The following is a 25,172-nucleotide window of genomic DNA, read 5'->3' as shown; positions in this document are numbered from 1 at the left end:
CTGGAGTCAGGTTCAAACCTGGGTCTCTGGTGCCGTGAGGCAGTAACTCTACCGCTGCGCCACCGTGCCGCCCACAGTTCAGTGTATTTGGTATTTAAGAATGTTTTACTTTGTGTTATGACGGTGGGTTTGTAGATCGTGTTCTTGCACTGGACATGTTTTTATTGTAAATAATGGATTATATTTATTTTTGGTAATTACAAGGAGGGCGCGGGCGGAGAAGCGGGAGCGCGGTGACTAACCTTCCTCAGTGACGCGGTCCACCACCGTGCCGAATACCAGGATGTCCGTGCTGCCGTCAGTGCTGCCGCCCAGCCCACTGTCGCTGCTCAGACCTGCAGGGCCTGCGGGTGGAGAACAGGACTCGGTCAACACCCGCACACTGACCACGGGGGGAGAGGGGGGAGTGTCGGCGCCCCAGGGAACACCTGATGTACGATACTGTCACCAGAGGCAGAGATGGTGCAGGGAGTGGACATGGTCTTGTTCACCCAAAGATTACACTAGTACACACACACACTCTCACACACGCACACACACAGACTCACACTCACAGACACAGACTCACACACACACTCACACAGACACACACACACACAGACACACACACACACACACTCTCACAGACACAGACTCACACACACACACACGCACACACGCACATACAGACACAGTCACAGACTCACACACACACGCACGCACAGACACACTCACACACACACACACACACACACACTCACACAGACACACACACTCACAGCATTTCACACACTCACCATGCCCACACACACACACACATGAAATGGCACACACACACATATACACACTCTCTCATATACACACACGCATTCATTTCTATCCCCACACACACAACTACATACACACACACACAGACACACCTACACACACACATATTAATATACACACACACACACACACTCACACTGCACACACACGTCACACACACATGCACACACTCACTACATTCACACACACACTCTCACTCGACAGTGACTCACATGCAGAGTGGCCACCCACACACACTCTCTCACAGACACAGACTCACATGCACACACGCACACACACACACACTTACTCACACACACACTCTCTCGCACACACACATGCACACACTGGGGAATGCCTGGACCATCCAGGGATAGTGCTGGAGGCAGATGCTATAGTAGCATTTGCGAGCCACCTGTATATGGAGGGAATCCATATGGAAATGAGGGGATGGAGGGATATACAAGGCTCACATGCAAGCAGAGGAGATTAGTTTAACTTGGCATCATGTTCAGCACAGACATTGTGGGCCGAAGGGCCTGTCCCTGTGCTGGTCTATATTAAGATGCAGCAACACGAGCCCACTCGGTCTGCACTGACCGTCACGCACCATTTACACTAACCCTACATTGATTGGGATTCATACTCTCGTTCTCGCAGCAGTGAGGGTCCCGGCAGAGTGGCCCCCAGTGTACGTTGGGGCCAGTGTGTTGTGTACCCGGGGCCAGCGCGGTGGGGTCGGGCACGAGAGGAGACTTACTGCGAGGTCCTGCCGTCGTGTCGAAGTAGGAAAACAGCGAGTCCATCTCGTCGGGGCAGAACAGCGAATCCCTGCGGAACTTTCTCTCCAGTGCGGCTGCTGTGTTTGTCGAGGGGACGGGGCAGGAAGGAGAGCAACAGTGAGCCAGAACCGAGAAACAACGTCGCTGATCTCTGTCTCACTTAGGGCAGCATGGTGGTGCTTCAGTGTCAGAGACCCGGGTTCAATCACCCACCCACCCCCCCCTCACATCCACTCACTCACTCACTCACTCACTCACTCACTCACCCCCACTCACTCACCCACCCACCCCCCCTCACCCCCACTCCCCCCCTCACTCACCCATTCACCCACCCCCCCTCTCACCCTCCCACCACCCCCTCCTCACTCACCCACCCACTCACTCACTCCCACCCCCCACCCACTCACCCTCCCCCACCCTCACTCCCCCTCACTCACCCACCCCACCCCCCCTCTCACCCCACCCACTCACCCCACTCACCACCCACTCCCTCCCTCACCCACCCACCCACACACATCCATCATCCACCCACTCACCCCACCCACCCACCCCCTCACTCACCCACCCCCCCCCACTCACCCACCCCCCACTCCCACTCACTCACCTCACCCACTCACCCACCCCCTCACACCCCCACTCACCCACCCACCCTCTCCCGCTCACACCCGCCCACACACACACACACACCCCCCCTCACTCACACCCACTCACCCACTCACTCACTCACCCACTCACTCCCTCCCTCCCTCCCACTCACTCACCCACTCACCCACTCCCTCCCCTCCTCTCACCCACCCACTCCCTCACTCACCTCACCCCCACCCCTCACCCCCCCCCACTCACCACCCACCCACCCACTCACCCACCCACTCACCCACCCACTCACTCACTACCAGATGCTACAATATAACGCGGTGAAACGGAACACGGTGCCTCTCACCTGCAGCAAACGTTGCTGGCGACACGTTGCCGGGATCGTGGCGATACCGTCGCCGGGCCACCGGGGCTTTGGTGGAGCTGTTGTGCCGCCGGCACTTCTTGACGCTCCATCGCCGCGGTTTGCGCTCGGCGTCTGTCAGCGCCTCGGCCGTCGGCAACTTCTTCAGGAACTTCTTCTCCACGTATTTGGCTTTGATCCAAGCTTCCTTCTGCTGCCTGGAAGGTGTATGTACAATTCAGGGATGGTGCGGGAGTCGGGCCAGCCGCGGTGAGAACGCTCGGCCTCCTGAGCGGCCATGTGTACAACCTACACACCACAGCGATAGGCCCTTCGGCCCACAGTCACCGTGCTGGACACAACACCAAGACCAACTCAGACAAGAGGTACAGAAGCATGAAAACTCGTTCTTCTCATGGGTATCGTGATTGTAATCACATATTGTCTCTACGCTGACTGGTTAGCACGCAACAAAAGCTGCTGTGCTGCTGCAAGTAAGAATTTCATCCTTGGCTTATATCGCTGTAATGTACATTACATTTAATAAATAAAATATATATATTTTTTAATTAAAAAAAATATCATTGTTCTATCTGGGACACATGACAATAAAACACTCTTGACTCAGTTGGCAACAGTTGGCGGCGCAGCCTCACAGCTCCACAGCCTGGGTTCGATCCCGACCGTGGATGCTGTCTGTGTGGAGTGTGCACGTTCTTGCTTTGAGCGTGTACATTTTCCCCTGGTGCTCCATTTTCCACCCACATCGCAAAGACACCCAGTTTGGTGGGTTAATTGGACATTGTAAATGACCCCTGATGTAGTAGGCGGGAAGCAGGAAGACACCGACCGGGTGGAGTGGGGAGGATTCACGTGTGTACGGGAGAGAATAAATGACAGAGACATATAGGCAAGGGATGGGACCGGCCATTGTCTCGATGGGCTGAATAGCCTCCCATGCTGTCAGGAAAATTAGAAAACGAGAAGCTTTTGAGTGCAAATTAAAAACTCAATCCTGGTAATGACATTCGCTGTGGGGCCCGCATTCACACACAGGTTACAGGAGTCGAATTAGGCCATTCGGCCCATCGAGTCTACTCTGCCATTCAATCATGGCTGATCGCTGCCTCCGAATCCCATTTTCCTGCCTTCTCCCCATAACCCTTGACACCCGCTCTAATCAAGAATTTGTCTATCTCTGCCTTAAAAATATCCACTGACTTGGCCTCCACAGCCCTCTGTGGCAATGAGTTCCACACATTAACTACACTCTCACCTCCTTTCTAAAAGGAGACTTGTTCTGAGACTATAATAATAATAATAATAAATACATTTTATTTATGGGCGCCTTTCAAGAGTCTCAAGGACACCTTACAAAAATTTAGCAAGTAGAGGAAAAACATGTATGCGGAATGAAATAAATAGTAGAGACATGACTAGTACACAAATTAAAGACAGAATTCAATTCAAAACATAGTATGAGGCAATTCAAGCACAGATGAAAAGGGAGGGGGACTGTGACCTCTGGTCCTAGACTCTCCCACCAGTGAAAACATCCTCTCCACATCCACGCTATCTATGCCTTTCATTATTCTGTAAATTTCAATGTAGTTCCCCCTCAACCTTCTAAACTCCAGCGAGTAGAGGCCCAGTGCTGTCAAGAGCTCATCATATGCTGACCTAGTACTTCTTAAACTATTTCAATGTCATTCATCCTTGAGTCTTTATCACAAAATTTAATTCACCCTCGACTTATTTTTTTAAATGTTTGTGGTAATATTCGTTATTCTCCTTTCTGTATAATTTTTATATAATTTATTTTGTCACATGAGTAAAAACCACAAATTAACTAATTCACCCCAAAATAATTTCATTCACCCTTGGGTGAACCATTCACCAGTTTGAGAAGCACTGTGCTGACCCACTCATTCCTGGAATCATTCTCGTAAACCTCCTCTGGGCCCTCTCCAGAGCCAGCACATCTTTGCTCCAAGGGACATGGGGCCCAAATTTGCTCACAGTACTTTATTGCCCTTATTGCTTCTGGCAAAACTTTTGTTACAAGAACAAGGTTAGTCTGTTTGTGATAACCTTGTGCTCTTGCTCTCGACAAGAGTGGAGATGGACTGGGACAATTCTAGAAGCACCAGAGGGCTCCAAGAATGGGCATTATGCGGCGTGAGTGAGTGAGGGGCAGCCGGCCACTGACTGACTGACTGACCTCGTGCTGTTGGGCTGTGGCTTCTTCAGTCCGTGCTCCTCACACCTGCCCTCGTAAATATGATTCATCGTGTTGTTCCCCAGCTCGCACATCAACTGGAAAAAAATAACCTTGCTGTAGAAATTCATTCCACGTTTAAAAGCAACGGAAAATAACACACAAAAGCGCTGGAATAAAAGCCCTGTCCCACTGTACGAGTTCATTCAAAGAGTTCTCCCGAGTTTCCCCCCCGATTCGAACTCGGAGATTTGTGGTAATGGCCGCTCTTAGGAACTCGGGGCTCCCGTGGGCATTTTTCAACATGTTGATAAAACTTCACGAGTCTTCCCGGGTTTACCGCGTTTCCCGAGTCCCTGCCGTTAGCGTTACGAGCCGCTAAGGGACGTCCCCGAGCTCCGACGTACCCGCTACGTACATTCCACGTGCTTCCACGAGTTTGATTTTTTAAAAACTCGGGAGAGCTCTTGAATTAACTCGTACAGTAGGTCAGGCAGCATCTCTGGAGAACATGGGTAGGTGACGTTTCACAGAGTGCTGGAGTAACTCAGCGGGTCAGGCAGCATCTCTGGAGAACATGGGTAGGTGACGTTTTGGGTCAGGACCCTTCTACAGATTGGTCAGAAGTTTAATTTAGATTAGTTTAGAAATACAGCGCAGAAACAGGCCGTTCATCTCAAGTTAATGCCGACCAGTGATCCCCAGACACTAACACTATCCTACACACACTAGCGACAATTTAGAATTTTACACACTTGTACATCTTTTAATGTGGAGGAGACTGGAGCTCCCAGAGAAACCCCACTCAGGTCACAGCGGTTATACGTACTACGTACAAACTCCGTACAGACAACACCCGTGGATAGGATCGAACCCGGGTCTCCGACGCTGTGAGGCAGCAACTTTAACGCTGCACCTACTGAAGAGTCTCAACCCGAAACGTCACCTATCCATGTTCTCCAGAGATGCTGCCTGTCCTGCTGAGTTACTCCAGCACTCCGTTGCCGAACCAGCAGGTCGAGGAACAGCTTCTTTCCGGCGGCTGTCACTCTACTCAACAACGCACCTCGGTGACTGCCAATCACCACCCCCCACCCCGGACACTTATTATTATTTATTCAAATCGTTTGCCATGTTGCTCTTCAAGGGAGATGCTAAATGCATTTCGTTGTCTCTGTACTGTACACTGACAATGACAATTAAAATTGAATCTGAATCTGAATCTGAATCTGAAACGTCACCTATCCATGTTCTCCAGAGATGCTGCCTGACCCGCTGAGTTACTCCAGCACTTTGGTTCTTTTTTGAAAACCAGCCTCCGCAGTTCCTGGTATCTAAAGAATGATGTATAAAAGTTCACTCTACCTTCAGCAGCTCAGGCTCCCAGGAGTCCAGCGTAAGAGATCGCACCTTGGAACACTGAACGCCAAGACTCCTTTAGGAAAATATAAAAATAGAAATATCACAACCCAAACAAGACATGGTCCGCACCTCCCTTTCTGAGGGATGCCGGTTAATTGTGCTACTCAATCTCATCAACTTATTCTTTGTTCACATGGCTTAGCTTGGTCACAGGATTGTGGTGGGAAGATCAGAGACTCTTCTGTGTACAGAAGTGGGGGGGGTTGAGAGGAGAACGGAGGGTAGCACAGTATTTACAATTATGAGAGACATAGATAAGGTAGACAGTCAGAACCTTTTCCCCAGTGCGGAGATTCAAAAGAGAGTTAGATAGAGCTCTTAGCACTAGCGGAATCAAGGGATATGGGGAGAAGGCAGGAACGGGGTACTGATTGTGGATGATCAGCCATGATCACATTGAATGGCGGTGCTGGCTCGAAGGGCTGAATGTCCATCTATCTATGAGATGCCACACATTAGAGGGCGTAGCTTTCAGGTGAGAGGGACAAAGTTTAAAGGAGATGTGCAGAGCAAGTTTTTTTAAAGAAAATGACACAGAAGATGGTGGGTGCCTGGAACGCACAGCCAGGCGTAGTGCTGGAGGCAGATACCATAGCAGAGTTTAAGAGGCTTTCAGGTATGCAGATGAATATGCAAGAGATGGAGGGATATGGATCACGTGCAGGTAGATTAGTGTTGGTCTTGGCATCATGTTGGGCACGGACATTGTGGGTCGAAGGGCCTGTTCCTGTGCTGTAATGTTCTATGTTCTTTGGTTCTCAACTGTGGTATTTGACTCCATCGTCACTTCGAGCAGATAGGGTGAATACACAGAGTCTTTCACCCCGAGTAGGCGAATCAGGAACCAGAGGACATAGGTTTAAGATGAGAGGGGAAAGATTTAATAGGAGCCTGGGGGGCAACTTTACACACAGAGGGTGTGGGGACATGGAACGAGTTGGTAGTGCAGGCAGGTACTAACAGCATTTAAAAGACATTCGGACAGGGAAATGGATAGGAAAGGTTTAGAGGGATGAGGGCCAAGTAGGACTTGTTTTGATGGGGCATCTTGGTCAGCATGGATGTTGAGCCGAAGGATCTATTTCCACATCCAATGACTCAATGACATTTAAAGCCCTCAATTAGATGTAGAAGGCGCTAAAAATACTCTCCAGCTTCTGTAGACAGAGAAGGTGAGTTCATATTTCAGGCTGGTGCCCAGAGACTGATTTAGGCCACTCAATATTCTCAGCGCTGACCCGGAGCGCTGTAAACCCGTGCTCATCGAGGCGAGAAGGGGACTAACTACACCCTTGGTATTTAACTTCAATGCCGCCCATCTCAACCTCTGGAGATCCGCTCGAGTCGCCAGTTCAAACCCGACCTCCCCACAGCCAACCCGATGCCCACGTACTTAATGGGTAAATTGTAAATTGTCCCTAGTGGGTAGTGTGTGCCATTGTAACAGGGATCACACTGGTCGGCAAAGACTGGGTGGGCCAAAGGGCCTTTTTCCACGCTGAATCTCTAAACTAAACTGAAGCTGAAAGTGCAGGATCTCTTAAAATATCAAACTCAAATCCCAACAACTACTCTCGCCAGACCCAAACTACAAAAAAAACCATTAACTCATGTAATTTTATTCCTCCTTCCCGCCTCAGCCTTCCTGAGAACACTTCCTTCTTGACCACTGTTCCCCGGAGTAATAAGCAAGTAGGTTAGGATGCCTGCTTCATCATTGAGTGTTAGAGTCAGCAAGACGTGGCGGATATATTAGGCTGCATTTGGATCATTGCGTGCAGTTCTGGTTATCCTGTTACTTATAGCTAATGCCCTATAATCCCGGCAGCGTCTGGCAAACCTCCTGCATCTTCTCCTCAGCTTCCATACCCTTCCTGCCCCACAGCGCCAGAGACCCGGGTTCAATCCTGACCTCGGGTGCTGTCTGTGTGGAGTTTGCATGCCCTCCAACCCTTCCTTGCTGCTAATGAACTAATCTTTAAACGTTAGACTTTCGAAATGCAGCATGGAAACAGGCCCTTCGGCCCACCTAGTCCATGCCGACCAGCGATCACCCCAAACACTAGCACTGTCCTACAACACAGTAGGGGCAATTTACAATTTCACCAAAGCCAATTAACCTACAAACCTGGACATCAAGTGTTGGACAAAGCATCTGGTGATGCCGCCTGACCCACTGGGTTACTCCAGCACTTTGTGTCGAACTTTGGTGTATGCCAGCATCTGCAGTTCCTTTCAACACAACCCACAAAACTGAACGTCCTTGGGCTGTGGGAGGAAACCGATGCAGTCACGGGGAGAAGGTGCAAACTCCACACAGACAGCACCCAAGCTCAGGATCGAACCTGGGACTCTGGCGCCGTGAGGCAGCAGCTCTACCCGCTGCGCCAACGGAAGCGTGGTGACGTGCGGATCGCGGGCGCGGGGACGTACCGGTGGATCCCGGAGCACTCGATGCAGAGGGTGATGCCAAGGTTAATGCTGGCCCAGCGCGGGTCGGCCTGGCTGCAGTCACAGCACTGCTCGTTACCCGGGATGCCCTGCACCCGCTGCAGGATGCTCTCGCCCTTCACGTTGCGGTCCCGCGCCTCGCTGGCAGAGTCGATGCTGCTGGTGGATGGCGACGCCGTGCGGTCCAGTCTCTGTGGGGAAACGGGCAGAGTTAGAGTGGACACGCGCCAGGGTCACGCCCACACCTTTTATCTCCCCCCCCCCCACCCGCGAGGTCGGCTGTGCCAGGCTCTCCTCTGGGGCATGAGAACTGAAGAGGGCCGGGCAAGGAGAGGGACATCGGATAAGATTGTTAAGGGCTTGGACACGCTAGAGGCGGAAAACATGTTCCCGATATTGGGGGAGTCCAGAACCAGGGGCCACACACAGTTTAAGAATAAGGAGTAAGCCATTATAGAACGGAGACGAGGAAACACTTTTTCTCACAGAGAGTGGTGAGTCTGTGGAATTCTCTGCCTCAGACGGCGGTGGAGGCAGGTTCTCTGGATGCTTTCAAGAGAGAGGTAGATAGGGCTCTTAAAGATAGCGGAGTCAGGGGATATGGGGAGAAGGCAGAGAAGAGGTGGGAAGTGATCACAGGCGGTGCTGGTCGGAGCCTCCTCAGTCTATCACTTACATGGCAGCAATGGGATGTATGTTGCTGGGTCTAAAATGGCGGCAAAATTTCCTCTGCTGTTGTATACATTCTGTTCCAACCAGGGTGGTTATGGTTATGTACCGAACCATTGCAATGAAGATGATCATTTATTGTCACATGTACTGGCCTGCACTGCCTGGATCCAGCCCAGTCGCAACTTCTCCGAGTCTGCCTGCTGGATGCAGTCAAAACTCTTTTGTAATGCAGCTCCTGCAGGGACTGGGTGCTGGACAAATGACCGTCGTACAGTGTGGAACTGGCCCTTCGCCCATGCCCTGCCTAACGCCGGCAGTCATGATAACTGTTTCTTAAACGTTGGGATAGTCCATGTCATTCTGGCATTCATTCATACATCCATCGCTGAAAAAGATATTTAGGCCACAGACGCAGCGATGTATGCTCTCTGGTGATTACAACTGGGGACTCTGTGTGACGGATCCTCTCATGACTGTATACACACATCAAGATACCTCTGTAAGGGGGGGGGAAGAATGGAGCAGACTTACATTGATGCTCCGGACTTTCCCTGTGTGGCAACACTCTGGATGAGCCCAGGGAATCTCATGCCTGCAAACAGCTATAAGATTGTTAATGGGCAGGGACACGCTAAAGAGGCAGGAAACATGTTCCCGACATTAGCGACGCAGGTGCTGGTTTACAATGGGACTGGTGACGGATGTCCAGAACCAGTGGGGCAGCTGGGCTTTTAACTCTGGAAGAGGGGAGTAAGCCATTTAAGAACTTGGAGACTAGAGGCAGGAAACATGTTTTTCTCCACAGAGAGTAGTGGGTCTGTGGAATTCTCTGCCTCAGAGGGCGGTGGAGGCCGGTTCTCTGGATGCTTTCAAGAGAGAGCTAGATAGGGCTCTTAAAACTAGCGGAGTCAGGGGATATGGGGAGAAGGTAGGAACGGGGTACTGATTGGGGATGATCACCCATGATCACATTGAATGGCAGTGCTGGATCGAAGGGCCAACTGGCCTACTCCTGCACCTATTGTCTATTGTCTATCTCTGTCCTCCAGTACCACCGCTGGAAGTATAGGAGTTTGTTGTGTGTGTGCTTTACCTTTGTGCCTTACAATGCTATAAACGACAGCGATCGCAACTTCTACTGAAGTGTGGATGGCCGTTGGCTCGTTAGGAGCTCATGCGCCCTTTGCCATTTCATCTGCTTACTCACTTATTGGGAGAAACGACCTCGAAGCAGAATCGCCTCTCGATGTCCTCGCAGGGCTTGACGGAACAAAGCCGCAAATCGTCCACCACGACCGTTAGCGCGTCCTGCAGGTCAGACGCAACAGGATATCTCAAAGAAGGAAACAATCTCACCCTGTCATTAACCAAGTGAACAAAGATGGCGCTGGCAACAACACAGCCTCAGGCTGACCCCGGCTGATTCAAGGGTCAAAGATGTTCTCTGCTCCCATCCGCAGTCTGCATTAACTGGTCTCAGGCTGGGTAACAGTAGATGTTGGTTTAGAGATACAGTGCGGAAACTGCCCCTGCGGCCCACCAAGTTCGCACCAACCAGCGATCCCCGCACAATAACATTACCCTACACTCACCAGGGACAATTTTTTTTTCTTTCCAATTTACACCAAGCCAATTAACCTACAAACCTGCACGTTTTTGGAGTGTGGGAGGAAACTGGAGATCTTGGAGGAAAAACCCATGCAGGTCACGGGGGGAATGTACAGACAGCGTCCATAGTCAGGATCGAACCCGTGTCTCTGGCACTGTAAGGCAATAGCTCTACCACTATGCTACTGTGCCGCCCAAACTGTCAATAGACAATAGACAATAGGTGCAGGAGTAGGCTATTCGGCCCTTCGAGCCTGCACCCCCATTCAATGTGATCATGGCTGATCATCCCCAATCAGTACCCCGTTCCTGCCTTCTCCCTATATCCCCTAACTCTGCTTTCGTTAAGAGCCCTATCTAGCTCTCTCTTGAATGTATCCAGAGTGTCCTACTGTTCCTCATTGTCTACCCATGGTCCAGGGAACATTTTTCATGCAGAGGGAGGAGGGTATATTGGTTGAAAGATACAGCATGGAAACAGGCCCTTCGGCCCACTGAGTCCATGCTGACCATCGATCACCCGTTCACACGGGTTCTCTGATATCCCACTTTCTCATCCACTCCCTCCACTCTAGGGGTGATTTACAGAGGGCTAATTAACCCACAAACCCGCACGCCCACTTCCTCAGTGCTTGTGGCCGCTGGTGGGGAATCCTGGACTGTGGTTAAAGCTGACCCTCTGCTGGTGAAACCCCCCCCCCCCCCCCCCCCCCCCCAGAACTGGTGCAGAAACAGGGGGGGGTCGCTGTAGAGCGGGCCTGTTCTGAGAAGCTTTCATTCAGTTTAGAGAGACAGCTTGGAAAGGGGCCACAGAGTCCATGCTGGCCATCGATCGCCCGTTTACACTAGGTGGATGTTATCCCAAACCCCCACTCAGTTTACACAGGACAACAGACCTACAAGCCCGCACATCTTTGGCTGTCCTGGTGGAGGCGCTGCCCTAAGTGTAACATTACCCAATACAGACCTGGCAAAATCTTTCAGCTCAAAGGTGGTACAGCTGCAGCACCAAAGACCCGGGTTCGATCCTGACTTATGGGTGCTGCCGTTACAGAGTTTGCACGTTCTCCCTGTGACCTGCCTGGGATTTCCCTCGGGTGCTCTGGTGTCAACCCCACACTCCAAAAAAATCGTACAGATTTGTAGGTAAATTGGCTGCTGTAAAATTGTAAATTATCCCTATTGTGGGTAGAATAATGTTAATGCGCGGGGGTCGCTGGTCGGCGTGGACCCGGTGTGGCGAAGGGCCAGATTCTGTGCTGTATCTCTAAACAAAACGAAACCCACAAGAACTGCTGGACTGCAAAAAATAAAATGTAACTGCCCGAATTTCACGACATTGAACCAAAGATAATAGAATGTTCCATGTGATAAACTGTTACCATGGAGACCACATACCTTCATCTTCTTCTGATACACCAGCTGACTGTTTTGTATAGAAAACCATCTCCTAAAAATAAATTTTTAAATGTCACGATCAAAAGTCATCAGACACATTCCAAATCAAAACAAGCCCAAGGACATGTTTTTTTTTTTAAAAACACATTCTAAATCAAAACAAGCCCAAGGAAATTTTTTTTTTTTTTTAAACGTACGTTACACATTTAAGTCCTCAAATTAATTTCCAGATTGGTAGCTCCACTTAAATTAGCTTTTTAGACAGAGATAGGTCAGAGTGGTAACTATGGGATTTCTGCTGCTGTTACGTAATGGACATCTTTTTATCAAATATAATCTCTGTGTCAAGTTCAGGAGAAAGAAGCTATCAATTTTACACAGAAGTGAGAGGTTTATGTTGACAGGGGCGATCAATAGGATGTTATCTTTGGGGGAGAGCATAACAAAGGGATCGCAAGGTATCCATCAATGGAGGCTGCCCACCCCCCTTGCGTTAGCTTGGACAGCACGCGGCCTACAGTGGCGGAGGACACCATGGCTACGCTTGGCCAGGCCGACCCTGCCACGTCGCCACGCCGACGGGCCCTCGTGGTCAGGTCAAGATCCCTCCACTCACAACAACTGGGACTTGAAAGTGGCACCAGACTGGCGACTGTACACTGGCTCAGTGTACTAGTGCTACACACTTGCACTGGATCTGAGATGCTTATCTATGTTGTTTATTTATAGTGATACTTATACTGATCTGTCTGAACAAAGATGAATGTCACTGTACATGTGGCACATAAAGTAGAAACAAAACAAATGCAGACCAACAACTACGGATCTCTGGTCAAACGGAAAGTCCCGAGCTCGGTGACTAACCCTCCCGCACCGAGGTAAACTGCAGGAAGACCACAATGTGGAAGCTGGTGTTGGGGGAAGGGAGATTTGAGGACCATATCCAGAGGTCAGGATCCTGGTATCTGGTCCAATCGAGGTGCGTGGGGACATCTCACAGAGGGCGGTGGACCTATGGAAGTCTTCTCCCCCATTGGGCTGAGGAAGGGAGATTGTTGCTTTAGTTTAGGAGGGTGTCAGGTGTGCAGAGAAGAGGTGATGTGAAATCTAAAGCCGACTATCTTTGATCGGGCTTGACCAGACACGATCTTACACTAAACTTTATTCCGTTTATCATGTACAGTGGGCACAAAATGCTGGAGTAACTCAGCGGGTGAGGCAGCATCTATGGAGAGAAGGAATTCTATTGGAGAGAAGGGTCTCGACCAGAAACGTCGTCAATTCCTTCTTTCCATAGATGCTGCCTCACCCGCTGAGTTGCTCCAGCATTGTGTGTCTCCAGGTATATCATGTACAGTATCTACACATTGCGGACGGCTCGATTGTAATCATGACTGGTTGGCACGCAACGAAAGCTTTTCACTGTACCTCGGTACATGTGGCCATAGACTCAACCCAACCTCAACGTACGCATCGACCGGTTCACCGTCTGGAAGCGCCACCACATACCTGTTCCAGCTCTTGAATGCATTGCTGGCTCTCTTGAACAAGTAACCTTCCATCACCACGCCGTTGGGGGCATCAATGTTGAATTCAACCTTGGAATCATCATAGGAGAAGTCCTGGGAATGGGGAGGAGAGATGTTCAAATGTGAGGCCACTCTGCCGTGTAACATTCGGAACGTCAGGAGTGGATCTCGCTGCCGTTCATTGTTGATACATGATTTGACAACCAGAGATACAAGCAAAGAGTGTATCTCAATAGCAGCAAGGCAGCGTAGAGTCACGATGGAACCCACTCACGCACGCGTACTGTACGACCCGCAAGGATGAAGTGAAGTAAGTAAAGTATCCTTTATTCAGTCTGAACAAAATTGTGAACCTTGCGTCATAACATAGAATAAAATAACAAAACACACACTTAACACAGTTTAACATCAACCAGTGAGTCGACCAGGCACCTCCTCACTGTGATGGAAGTCCTGGTCTTGGTCTTAAAGTCCTTGTCTCTACCCTCCTTGTTCTCCCTCTGCATTGAGGCGATCCAGGCTTCCACTCTGATCGCCAACATGTACTGCCCCAACCAAGATGGTTGCGTAAAGGCACCGCAACTAATCTCCACCAGGCGGAGCTGATCGAGAGGTATAAGGCTGGGGGTTGGCTAGATCAGCAAGATATCGCTGAAAGCAGATATTTTGATGCCTGTTGTTAAACTCACATAGGAATGATGGTTACACAAAAAAGCTGGAGAAACTCAGCGGGTGCAGCAGCATCTATGGAGAGAAGGAAATAGGCAACGTTTCGGAAGAAGGGTTTCGGCCCGAAATGTTGCCTATTTCCTTCGCTCCATAGATGCTGCTGCACCCGCTGAGTTTCTCCAGCTTTTTTGTGTAACCTTCGATTCTCCAGCATCTGCAGTTCCCTCTTAAACACTAGGAATGATGGTTGATGGCAGGGTTGGGACCAGTAGCAGCAGTCTTTAAGGAGCCAACGACATTTTAAAATTAGCTGTAGACCTTCAATGGAGATTACATCCACCATTTACAAAGGGCGAGTGGTGGAAACAGAGGCTGTTAAAAGTTTCTTCAAATTCCATCAGGATAGAAAAACCAACATTCACCAATTCATATTCTAGAAACCTGCTACACACACAGTTTCATCAGCCATACCACCATTATCATTTTTCCCCCCCAAATCAAATCTGTAACGCCACTTGAAATTGTCAGCAGTTAATAAGTCTTAAATTTTTTATTAAATATCTTTCATTTGAAATGTAATTGAAGCGAAGAGTGTTAAGATGAACAATGAGAATGTGGGGGAGGGGGGGAGGGGGGGGGGTCCTCTATCCATGGTGCTGAAATTTCACGTGGCATCGTTTAATTTATTGAAACATGACATGACTAGACCGGTGCAATTAGTTTTATCCACAGCCCATCCATGCAGCACTAACGAGGGTTAATCTAATTAATCATGGCCAAAAGACCTGCATACACTGTCAGTCAGGGAGGAGAAAATATGCCTTTGTTTTTTAGTGATTTAAGAAAAGGCCAGACTCCTAATCCAGATCATTTCTTATAAAGTGAGCTGGGCAGTGCCCATTCTACTTGTGTTACAATGGATACTAGCCTCTGCTCCGACTTTGGTTACAGGCCAAGGTAATGTTGGCCCGTCACATATGGTCATGGTATGAGCTGGAAATATTGGGGTTCAGAAACCACACGACGCCATCAACTATCCAGTCTGCTGAAGGGTCCCGACCCGAAACATCACCTATCCATGTATAGACTTGAGAGATACAGTGTGGAAACAGGCCCTTCGACCCACCGAGTCCGTGCTGACCAGCGGTCACCCCCGTACACTAACACCACCCGACACAACAGGGACAATCTATAATTTACAGAAACCAGAGTTCTCCAGAGATACTGCCTGAACCGCTGAGTTACTCCAGCACTTTGAGACCTTTTTTGATAAACCAGCATCTGCAGTTCCTAGTTTCAACATCATTAATTTCAGCCTTATGTTCATACATTTTAAAATGGCATTGACAACCTGCTTATGTCTTTGCTGATAAATTCACAGGCAAAAATTCATGTTATTCCCTTTATCGTGTATCTGTACACTGTGAATGGCTCAATTGTAATCATGTATTGTCTTTCCGCTGACTGGATGGCACACAGCAAAAGCTTTTCACTGTACCTCGGTACATGAGACAATAAAACTAAACTCGGCTAAAGTGCTGGAGGAACTCAGAGCGTCAGGTCAGCCTGTGTGGAAGGTTTCGGGTTTGGGACCATTCTTCAACCCCAACGTCACCTGTCCATTCCCTCCGCAGATGCTGATCTGGCCCACTGAGTTCCTCCTGCACTTTGTGCTTTTCCCCTCAAGATCCCAGCATCTGCAGTTCCTCGAGACTCCGTTAAATAAGGGGTTGGACAGGCTAGATGCAGGAAGATTGTTCCCGATGTTGGGGAAGTCCAGAACAAGGGGTCACAGTTTGAGGATAAGGGGGGGGGGGGGGGGGGGAGTCTTTTAGAACCGAGATGAGAAAAAAAATTCACACAGAGAGTGGTGAATCTGTGGAATTCTCTGCCACAGAGGGTGGTTGAGGCCAGTTCATTGGGTATAGTTAAGAGGGAGTTAGATGTGGCCCTTGTGGCTAAAGGGATCAGGGGTTATGAAGAGAAGGCAGGTGCAGGATACTGAGTTGGATGATCAGCCATGATCATATTGAATGGCGGTGCAGGCTCGAAGGGCCGAATGGCCTCTACTCCTGCACCTATTGTCTATGTTTCTAAATTCACATTGCAAGCAAAGCTAGAAACAATCCTTGTAATGAAGCAGCATCCCCATTTGTTACGTCAAGATGGAGAGGAGAGGAGAGAGGAGGTGGAACAGCTTTGGCCATTTACTGAGATGTCAGTTCAATGTAGGTGGGAGGGGGGGGGGGGGGGGGGGGGGGAGAGTGCTGTCATCGACACCCAGTACAGTGAGTAAGTTCATCAGGTTAAAAACAAAAGCAATTAGAATAAAGAATCACCAAACCATAATGTTCTCCCTCTGGGGGAGGTTATATAACGAACATTTAGCATTACTGCAGAAATAAATGCTCCAGCATAATATCTCTGAACCCGAATCAGGACCATGTCAGACTCAGCAATCTGATGCTTTGGGAATTATAGATTTTTACTTAAGAAAGAACTGCAGATACTGGAAAAAAAAATCGAAGGCAGACAAAAATGCTGGAGAAACTCAGCGGGAAAGGCAGCATCTATGGAGCGAAGGAAATAGGTAACGTTTCGTGGTCGAGTCTCGACCCGAAACGTCACCTATTTCCTTCGCTCCATAGATGCTGCCTCACCCGCTGAGTTTCTCCAGCATTTTTTGTCGACCACAGATTATTACTTCCTTCCTCCAGAACTGAGAAATGTTGGCTCATTGGGATGGGCTATCAGCCAGATAATGATTAGGGCAAAACAAAATCAGCACATTTTACACAAACTGTGAATCTAATATTGCAGACTAGCAGTTAACGTTCTCTACAGATGCTCCTGTATTGGAGAGGGAGAGAGAGAGAGAGAGAGAGGGAGACAGAGAGAGAGAGACAGAGAGAGAGAGAGAGAGAGAGAGAGAGAGAGAGAGAGAGCAAAAGCAAATGGTCTCTTATTATCAAAGGCAGCAGGAGACCATACATAGAAGAAACAGTACAGCACTGGTACAAGCCCTTCAGCCAAATCAGTCTCCTGGTCTCTAAATGCCTTTATTATATCTGCCTCCACCACCATCCCGTTCCAGGCACCACCAAAAAAAACCCCCGCCAAGCACATCTCCTTTGAACATGCCCCTCTCACCTTAAAGCTTTTTATGCCCTCTAGTCTTTGACATTTATACCCGGGGGAGAGGGGGAGGCTTCTGACAGTCCACCTTGTCTTTGGAGGGGGTGAAATCACACACAAAACCCTCGTGTGGTCAAACATTGTGATATTACAGATAGACGCAGAATGCCGGGACAGGCAGCATCTCTGGGGAGAAGGGATCGGGTGGAGACATTTCTTCTGACAGAGTTACTCCAGCATTTTGTGTCTATGAACCGGCATCTGCAGTTCCTCCCTGCACATTGTGATATTAAGACGGGGTGGTTCTTTCTTGCTCTTGCAGCCCAGTATCAGCACAAACTGGTGAGCAAGGAACACCACTCACTCCCCCCCCCCGGTCTGGCCGCAGTTACGACGCGGAGATCACATCCCACACACACACACACACACACACAAGCGGAGATCCACTCACCAGCGTGGAGTCCAGCCGCCCGAAAATCTTCATTGTCAAACCGGCTTCACAACGCCGCTCACAGGGATTGGGAAAAAATAACTCGGAACGCCGAGGAGGCAGGAAAAGTTTCCTTCCAAAATTACTTTAAAAAATATAGTCTTCTCCGCCCTGGACAGAGGCAGCGAGGAGAGGACAGGAGAGGGGAGGAGGAGAGGAGAGGAGAGAGCTGTAGTGTCGATGCGTGCGGTGCGGGGCAGAGGAGGCGAAGGCAGCGCAATGCACGGGGGAGAAACGCAGCGGCTGTGAGCAAAGATACTAGAGCCGACCCGCTGTGTGTCAATGCCCAGAGAGGGGGAGGGAGAGAGGGGGAGGAGAGAGGGGGGTGAGAGGGGAGGAGAGTTGGGAAGAGAGGGAGGAGATAGGGTGGAGAGAGGGGTGGAGAGAGGGGGGTGAGAGGGGGAGGAGAGAGGGGGGTGAGGGGGGGGGGGAGGAGAGTTGGGAAGAGAGGGAGGAGATAGGGGGGGAGAGAGGGAGGAGAGGAGAGAGAGGGGGAGGAGAGGGGGGGAGGAGGGGGGGGAGAGAGGGGGAGAGAGGAGGGAGGGGTGAGAGGAGGGGGAGAGAGGAGGAGGAGGGAGAAGTGAGAGAGGAGGAGGAAGAGAGAGAGGAGGAGGGAGGGGGAGAGAGGGGGGGAGAGGGGGAGGAGAGGGGGGGGGAGAGGAGGGGGAGGAGGAGGAGAGAGGGGGAGGAGAGATGGGGGAGAGGAGAGGATAGAGAGGGAGGGGAGAGGGGGGGAGGGAGGGGGAGAGGGGGGAGGAGAGAGGGGTGGAGAGCGGGAGGGAGGGAGGAGGGGAGAGAAAGAAAGGGTGTAATAAGGAGGGGAGAGGGGTAAAGGGGAGGGGGAGAATAAAAGGGAGGGGGGTAAAAGTGAGTGGGCCAGTTGCCGCTCCAGCCCGCCCTCCTTCTGCATTCAGCTCCATGATGGCAGTATTAGCATACAGTATTAGCATACAGTATTAGCATACTCATTAGCATACTCCAGCGATCATTAGCAAACAGCTGTCACTCCAGCAACCAGGCCCCGCCTCCCCTCTCCGCAGCCAATCAGCAGGCGGAATAATTCAATGTGATTATTCGTCTTCTCAAAGGCCGTGATCTGGAGACCGGAGCACCCGGAGAAAACCCACGCGGTCACGGGGAGAACATGCAAACTCCGCACAGACAGCATCCGTAGTTACCGCTTGGGGAATATTGCGGGGGAATTCTGATAGAACTCTGTACGAGGAACGGCACAGACCAAAAACATGGGTCTGAAGAAGGGTCACGGCCCAAAACGTCACCCATTCCTTCTTTTCAGAGATGCTGCCTGTCCCGCTGAGTTACGTACTCCAGCATTTTGTGTCTATCCAAGAACATGTAACTTTTTTTGTGGGTTACACAGTATAATTGCACTGTGCTGTACACAGGTGACAACAATGAGCCATTGAACAGCACTGCACACTCACAGGCCCTTCATGAGTTCATAGGAGCTGAATCAGGCCACTCGGCCCATCGAGCTCTTAGTTTCCAGGGAGGGTTTCGGCTTAGGTCTATTATTGTCACCTGTTACGGCGAAAAGCTTTGGTTTGCTTGCTAGTCAATCAGATCAGATAATACCATCGAGACATCCACCACGGCATGCACTGACCTCCCCACCATCAGAGGGATCTGCAGGAGTCGCTGCCTCAAAAAGACAGCCAGCATCATCAGAGATTCACACCCCCCTGGCCATGCTCTCATTTCACCCCTGCCATCGGGAAGAAGGTACACGAGCCTGTAAACTAACAGCCAGGTTCAGGAGCAGCTTCTTCCCCACAACCATCAGGCTATTAAACATGACAAATAAGCTTCTGAACTGCAAAGATTTGGGGACATTGTATTTGTCTTTGCACTATTCTAGTTTGTTTTTTTTATACTGAACTTTTGTTATTGTTTATTATGGTGTTTGCAGAGTACCTGTACTATGTTTACATATCGATTATGCAAGTTTGCTGCAAGTTTTCATTGTTCCATTTTGGGACATGACAATAAAACAGGGGAAGGCAGGAACGGGGTTCTGATTGTGGATGATCAGCCATGATCACAATGAATGGCGGTGCTGGCTCGAAGGGCCAACCTCTGCACCTATTGTCTGTTATACTTCAGAGATACAGCGTTCAGCCACTGATTCCACACCAACCAGCGATCACCCCTACACTAACACTATCCTACACTCCAGGGACAATTTACATTTTTTTTAACTGAAGCCAATTAACCTACAAACCCGCACGCCTTTGGAGTGTGGGAGGGAACCGGAGCACCCGGAGAAAACCCACGCGGTCACTGTGAGGACATACAAACTCCGTACAGACAGCACCCGTAGTTAGGATCGGACCTGGGTCTCAGGCACTGTAAGGCAGCAACTCTACCGCTGCGCCACCGTGCCGCCCTACGCCCCAAAAATCAGTAGAGTGCAGGATAGTGTTTGTTTATGGGGGGGGGGGGGGTGATCGCTGGTTGGCGTGGACGATGGGCCAAAAGGGCCCGCTTCTCTACTCCTGCACTTTGTGTGGTTTGTTTTGTAAGCCAGCACCTGCAGTTCCTTGTGTCTCTGCGAACATTATTATATGGAAACACGTGCTGGCTGGGAAAGTGCGAGTGGAATGGGGAACACAATGCAGTGAGGCAGAGCAGAGACACTGCACAAGACAGCGAGGCGAGACCTGCAAGAGGCAACAGATGTGGGAGAAGGGAAGAATGAAAAGCACTCGTTAAAAAGACAGGAGGGTATAGAGATGAAGATGTACAGCCTGTGCGTGGTCTATAAATATTACATCGGTGAATACCCCATCCAGCAGCTGATGTCCTTTGCCCTGCCTGCCCCCAACAACCCACACTGACCTCCCCCATTAACTGGGACAAAAGGTCAAGCTATGAGTTTAGAAATTTCAACCCATCAAATTCCACAAAAGCTCTGGAGGATGCACAGTGCAACGTCTGAGACCTCTCTTGTAACAGATGGTTTAGCCAGGTTAACATCGCCCTGTTGCCTCGACTCGAGCTACTGGGAGAAGTTGGGCAGACTAGGGCTTTATTCCCTGGAGCGCAAGAGGCTGAGTGGGTGATGGTACAGAGGTGAATTTAATCATGGAGATGGCAGTCTTTATCAGGGGAAGGAAAATCTAGAAAGCGGTTTAAGGTGAAAAGGGAAAGATTTAATAGGGACCTACATTTTCCCACAGAGGGTACGGGTACATGGAACAAGCTGACAATAGACAAATTGACAATAGGGACAGGAGTAGAGGCCATTCGGCCCTTCGAGCCAGCACCGCCATTCAATGTGATCATGGCTGATCATCCCCAATCAGTACCCCGTTCCTGCCTTCTCCCCATATCCCCTGACTCAACTATTTTTAAGAGCCCTATCTAGCTCTCTCTTGAAAGCATCCAGAGAACCGGCCTCCACCGCCCTCTGAGGCAGAGAATTCCACAGACTCACTACTTTCTGTGAGAAAAAGTGTTTCCTCATCTCCGTTCTAAATGGCTTACCCCTTATTCTTAAACTGTGGCCCCTGGTTCTGGACTCCCCCAACATTGGGAACATGTTTCCTGCCTCTAGTGTGTCCAAAGACTGCTGGGACGTGTATAGAGACAGGCTGTGGTTCGACAACGTTTCGCCGGTACAGGGTTAGGGTGACCGGCACCCGCCGGCATTGAGGTCCCTCGGGATCCCACTTGCAGGGCCAGTGAGCAGACGGGCTGTGTGGAGGGAGTGCACGGCCTCGACGGGGGGAGTGGCCTCGACACTGGAGGCCCTGCAGCAGCAGCCTGGAGCTCGGCTGCACCGGGCACCGCTACAAGTGGACGAGCACGTGGACCGCACGCGGCCGACAGCGGTGGATCGCGGCTACGCTTGGCCAGTCTGTACTGTATCTGAGATGCTGATCTAATAAGTATCCTCCCTTTTTCCTTCCTTCTCCCCCCCACCCCCAATCAGTCTGAAGAAAGGTTTTTCGGCCCAAATCGCCACCTATTTCCTTCACTCTATAGATGCTGCTGCACCCGCTGAGTTTCTCCAGCATTTTTGTGTACCTAGTATCTACAGTGATACTTGCACTGAACTGAATGCACACATTAATTTCACTGCACCTCGGGACATGTGACAAATACAGCCCCAGACCATCCTAGCATCTGTTTTGGGAAGTCCCTGTGTCTTTGCAAGTCATGGGCAGAACAGTGCGGGAATCAAACACGACTAAAATCTGAAATAGGGTCTCGACCCGAAACGTCACCCATTCCTTCTCTCCAGAGACGCTGCCTGTCCCGCTGAGTTACTGCAGCTTTCTGTGTCTATCATCGGTTTGAACCAGCATCTGTAGCTACTTCTTACACACCACTGTAATCTTAACGCACCTTCACCCCGATCCCCAAGCGTTAAGCATTTAATCGGACTGATACCCAGTATTAATGGTGGAAGCATACCATGGAATAAATACAAGATTAAATCACAGCTTCTACAAATAGAAAATGGTGCAGCGTAATCGTTTTATTATGTTAAACCATGGAGCTGCTATTTCGGGATCCTGCATGAAGAGAATATCGTTCCAGCCCATGGCAACAGAACCGACTGCGGGTTGATAGTCCTTCCCACTCCTGCATGTTGCGTTATCTTATATAAGTGGCCTCTTTTTGTCAATACTTACACAGGCACAGCCAGAAGGATTATGTCACCTTTATGTTCAGGGCTGGTTGAATCTCTGACATGGTTATTCATACTCACTGCTGATTAGAAGCTCGAGTGTGGTTGGCCACTCACTAATCAACACACACACACACAGCGACCGAGTGGACAATGTCCACCCACCCTGGCCTCAAGCACAGGACCCCTGCACTTGTTAAAACCAGGCCAGGGTGGGAGATGAGCTTTTGAGATTTTACCCTCCCTTTGAACTAACCCCCCCCCCCACACCCCCCCTGGCACAGTGGCCCTGCTGCTATGTGATTGAGTGATTCCTGAGCTGCCAACATCAGATTAGATTTCCCGAGGTCTTTCAAAGGCAGCAATGCCCATGGCAGTGAATGTGCATGGCTGTCCTTTAGACTGTAGAGATACAGCGTGGAAACAAGCCCCTCATCCGACCAGCAATCATCCCGTACGTTGGCACTTTCCTACACACAGAGGGGACATTTTACAATTTATACCAAAGCCAATCAACCTACAAACCTGGACATAAGATGCTGGGGTAACTCAGCGGGTCAGAAGGCCTCTCCAGAGATGCTGCCTGACCTACTGGGTTACTCCAGCACTTTGTATCTAACTTCAGGTATACCAACACCTGCACTTCCTTTCTACACAACCTACAAACCTGCATGTCTTTGGAGTGTGGGAGGAAACCGGAGCTCCCGGTGAAAACCCACGTGGTTAGTCAAGTCGAGTCAAGTTTATTCATCATATACACATACGAGATGTGCAGTGAAATGAAAAGTGGCAATGCTCGCGGACTTTGGGCAAAAGACAAACAAACAACCAAAGTACAAACAGAATGGAACAGAATCACATATTCACACATTACATCATTTGTGGGCAGATAGAAAAAGGAAAAAAACAGCAGTTTGAAAAAAACAGTAGAATGGTTTCAGTAAAGTTAGTCCCTGGTGAGATAGGAGTTTACAGTCCGAATGGCCTCTGGGAAGAAACTCCTTCTCATCCTCTCCGTTCTCACAGCATGGCAACGGAGGCGTTTGCCCGACCGTAGCAGCTGGAACAGTCCGTTGCAGGGGTGGAAGGGGCCGCCCATGATCTTGTTAATAGGGAGAACATGCAAACTCCGTACAGAAAGCACACGTAGTCAGGAACGAACCTGGGTGTCTGCCGCTGTAACGCAGCAGCTCTGCCGCTGCGCCACTGTGCTGCACTAAAAATGTTTTTTGCGAACACAGTCTCTCACGACCTCAAACGTTGCAGTCAAATATCCCGCATTTGGGGGGCATTTGTACACCCGGTGCAATGGGATAGCTTTGTGCTGCAAGATCGGCCTTTGTGGACACTGAGTCCCTTCCCCACCCCCCCTCCCCCCGTCAGGGAAGTACCGCAGGGGAGATAATGATAGAAGAGGCGTGAAATGTAAAGCCAGAGGAAGGGATATCGGGGAAGAGGTAAAGGGGGTGAGACTTTTAAAAATCCATAACCCTGTGACCCATGGACACTGATAATCCCAGAGCCGCCCTGTATCTGGAACAACACTCCATCCCAAGAGAAAACCGCTCGGGAAAGTGATGACCAGCGGTACGTTGTGCAGCGGGAGAGTTGCTGCCTCACAGCGCCAGAGTCCCAGGTTCGATCCTGACTACAGGCGCTGTCTGTACGGGGTTTGTACGTTCTCCCCGTGACCTGCGTGAGTTTTCTCCGAGATCTTCGGTTTCCTCCCACGCTCCAAAGACGTACAGGTTTGCTGGTTAATTGGCTTGGTATAAGTATAAATTGTACCCTAGTAGTGTGTAGGATAGTGTTAATGTGCAGGGATCGCCGGTCGGTATGGACTCGGTGGGCCGAAGGGCCTGTTTCCGCGCTGTATCTCTAAACTAAACTAAACTAAATCACCTGTAAGCATTCGATTATTAAAAAAAAACGATTGGATCTGTGGTCAACAGTTCAAAGAAAATCTTTCATAAGATTTTGGGTTGCTACAGAGGACACATTTACCAGAGGCATGTCTCTTAAAAAGCTTATTTGGTCAGTGCCTGAAATAGTCTATCGGAGTAGTCATTTGCCTGCTCCGAGCCGTAAGGAAAGTGTTTTTTCTTGTAGAAACTCTGCATTTTCATTTCACTAATGGAACACACAATGACTTATAATGGGTTTTAAGTGCCATGTACTTCCATTGCAAACTTTCCTTTTAAATGTACACAAAGATTGCAGTTGGGAGTGCATTTTTCTATAAAGTGCTGTGAGAGATGGCCGGCTAGCGTTAGAAGCAACTGTATTAATAATGGCGTTTCTTGAGCAAGTACAGGGGGCACAATCTCCAGAGTAACAATGTGAGCCACGAGTCCCCGTCCACAAACTTACTCCCCGGTTGACAGCCCGTCCTTGGAATTTCCCAGAATAGAACCACAA

At 49.9% G+C, this 25,172-nt stretch overlaps 1 protein-coding gene across 1 annotated transcript in view; it reads right to left on the bottom strand.

Annotated features, from left to right (window-relative positions):
• The window catches only part of acap3b (ArfGAP with coiled-coil, ankyrin repeat and PH domains 3b), a 155,432-nt gene that overhangs the window by 12,165 nt on the left and 118,095 nt on the right, over positions 1-25,172 (bottom strand). Inside the window, 10 exon segments of the mRNA XM_055659219.1 lie at positions 243-344; positions 1,547-1,645; positions 2,509-2,723; positions 4,727-4,821; positions 6,089-6,158; positions 8,579-8,828; positions 9,405-9,486; positions 10,472-10,576; positions 12,275-12,326; positions 13,784-13,896. Of these exon segments, the coding sequence (XP_055515194.1) occupies positions 243-344; positions 1,547-1,645; positions 2,509-2,723; positions 4,727-4,821; positions 6,089-6,158; positions 8,579-8,828; positions 9,405-9,486; positions 10,472-10,576; positions 12,275-12,326; positions 13,784-13,896 (1,183 nt within the window).

This window comes from Leucoraja erinacea, chromosome 30 (assembly GCF_028641065.1).
Source record: "Leucoraja erinacea ecotype New England chromosome 30, Leri_hhj_1, whole genome shotgun sequence".
Lineage (NCBI taxonomy): Eukaryota > Metazoa > Chordata > Chondrichthyes > Rajiformes > Rajidae > Leucoraja > Leucoraja erinaceus.
Note: the sequence above shows the minus strand (reverse complement) of the source record. Positions and strands in the feature narration are given on the sequence as shown.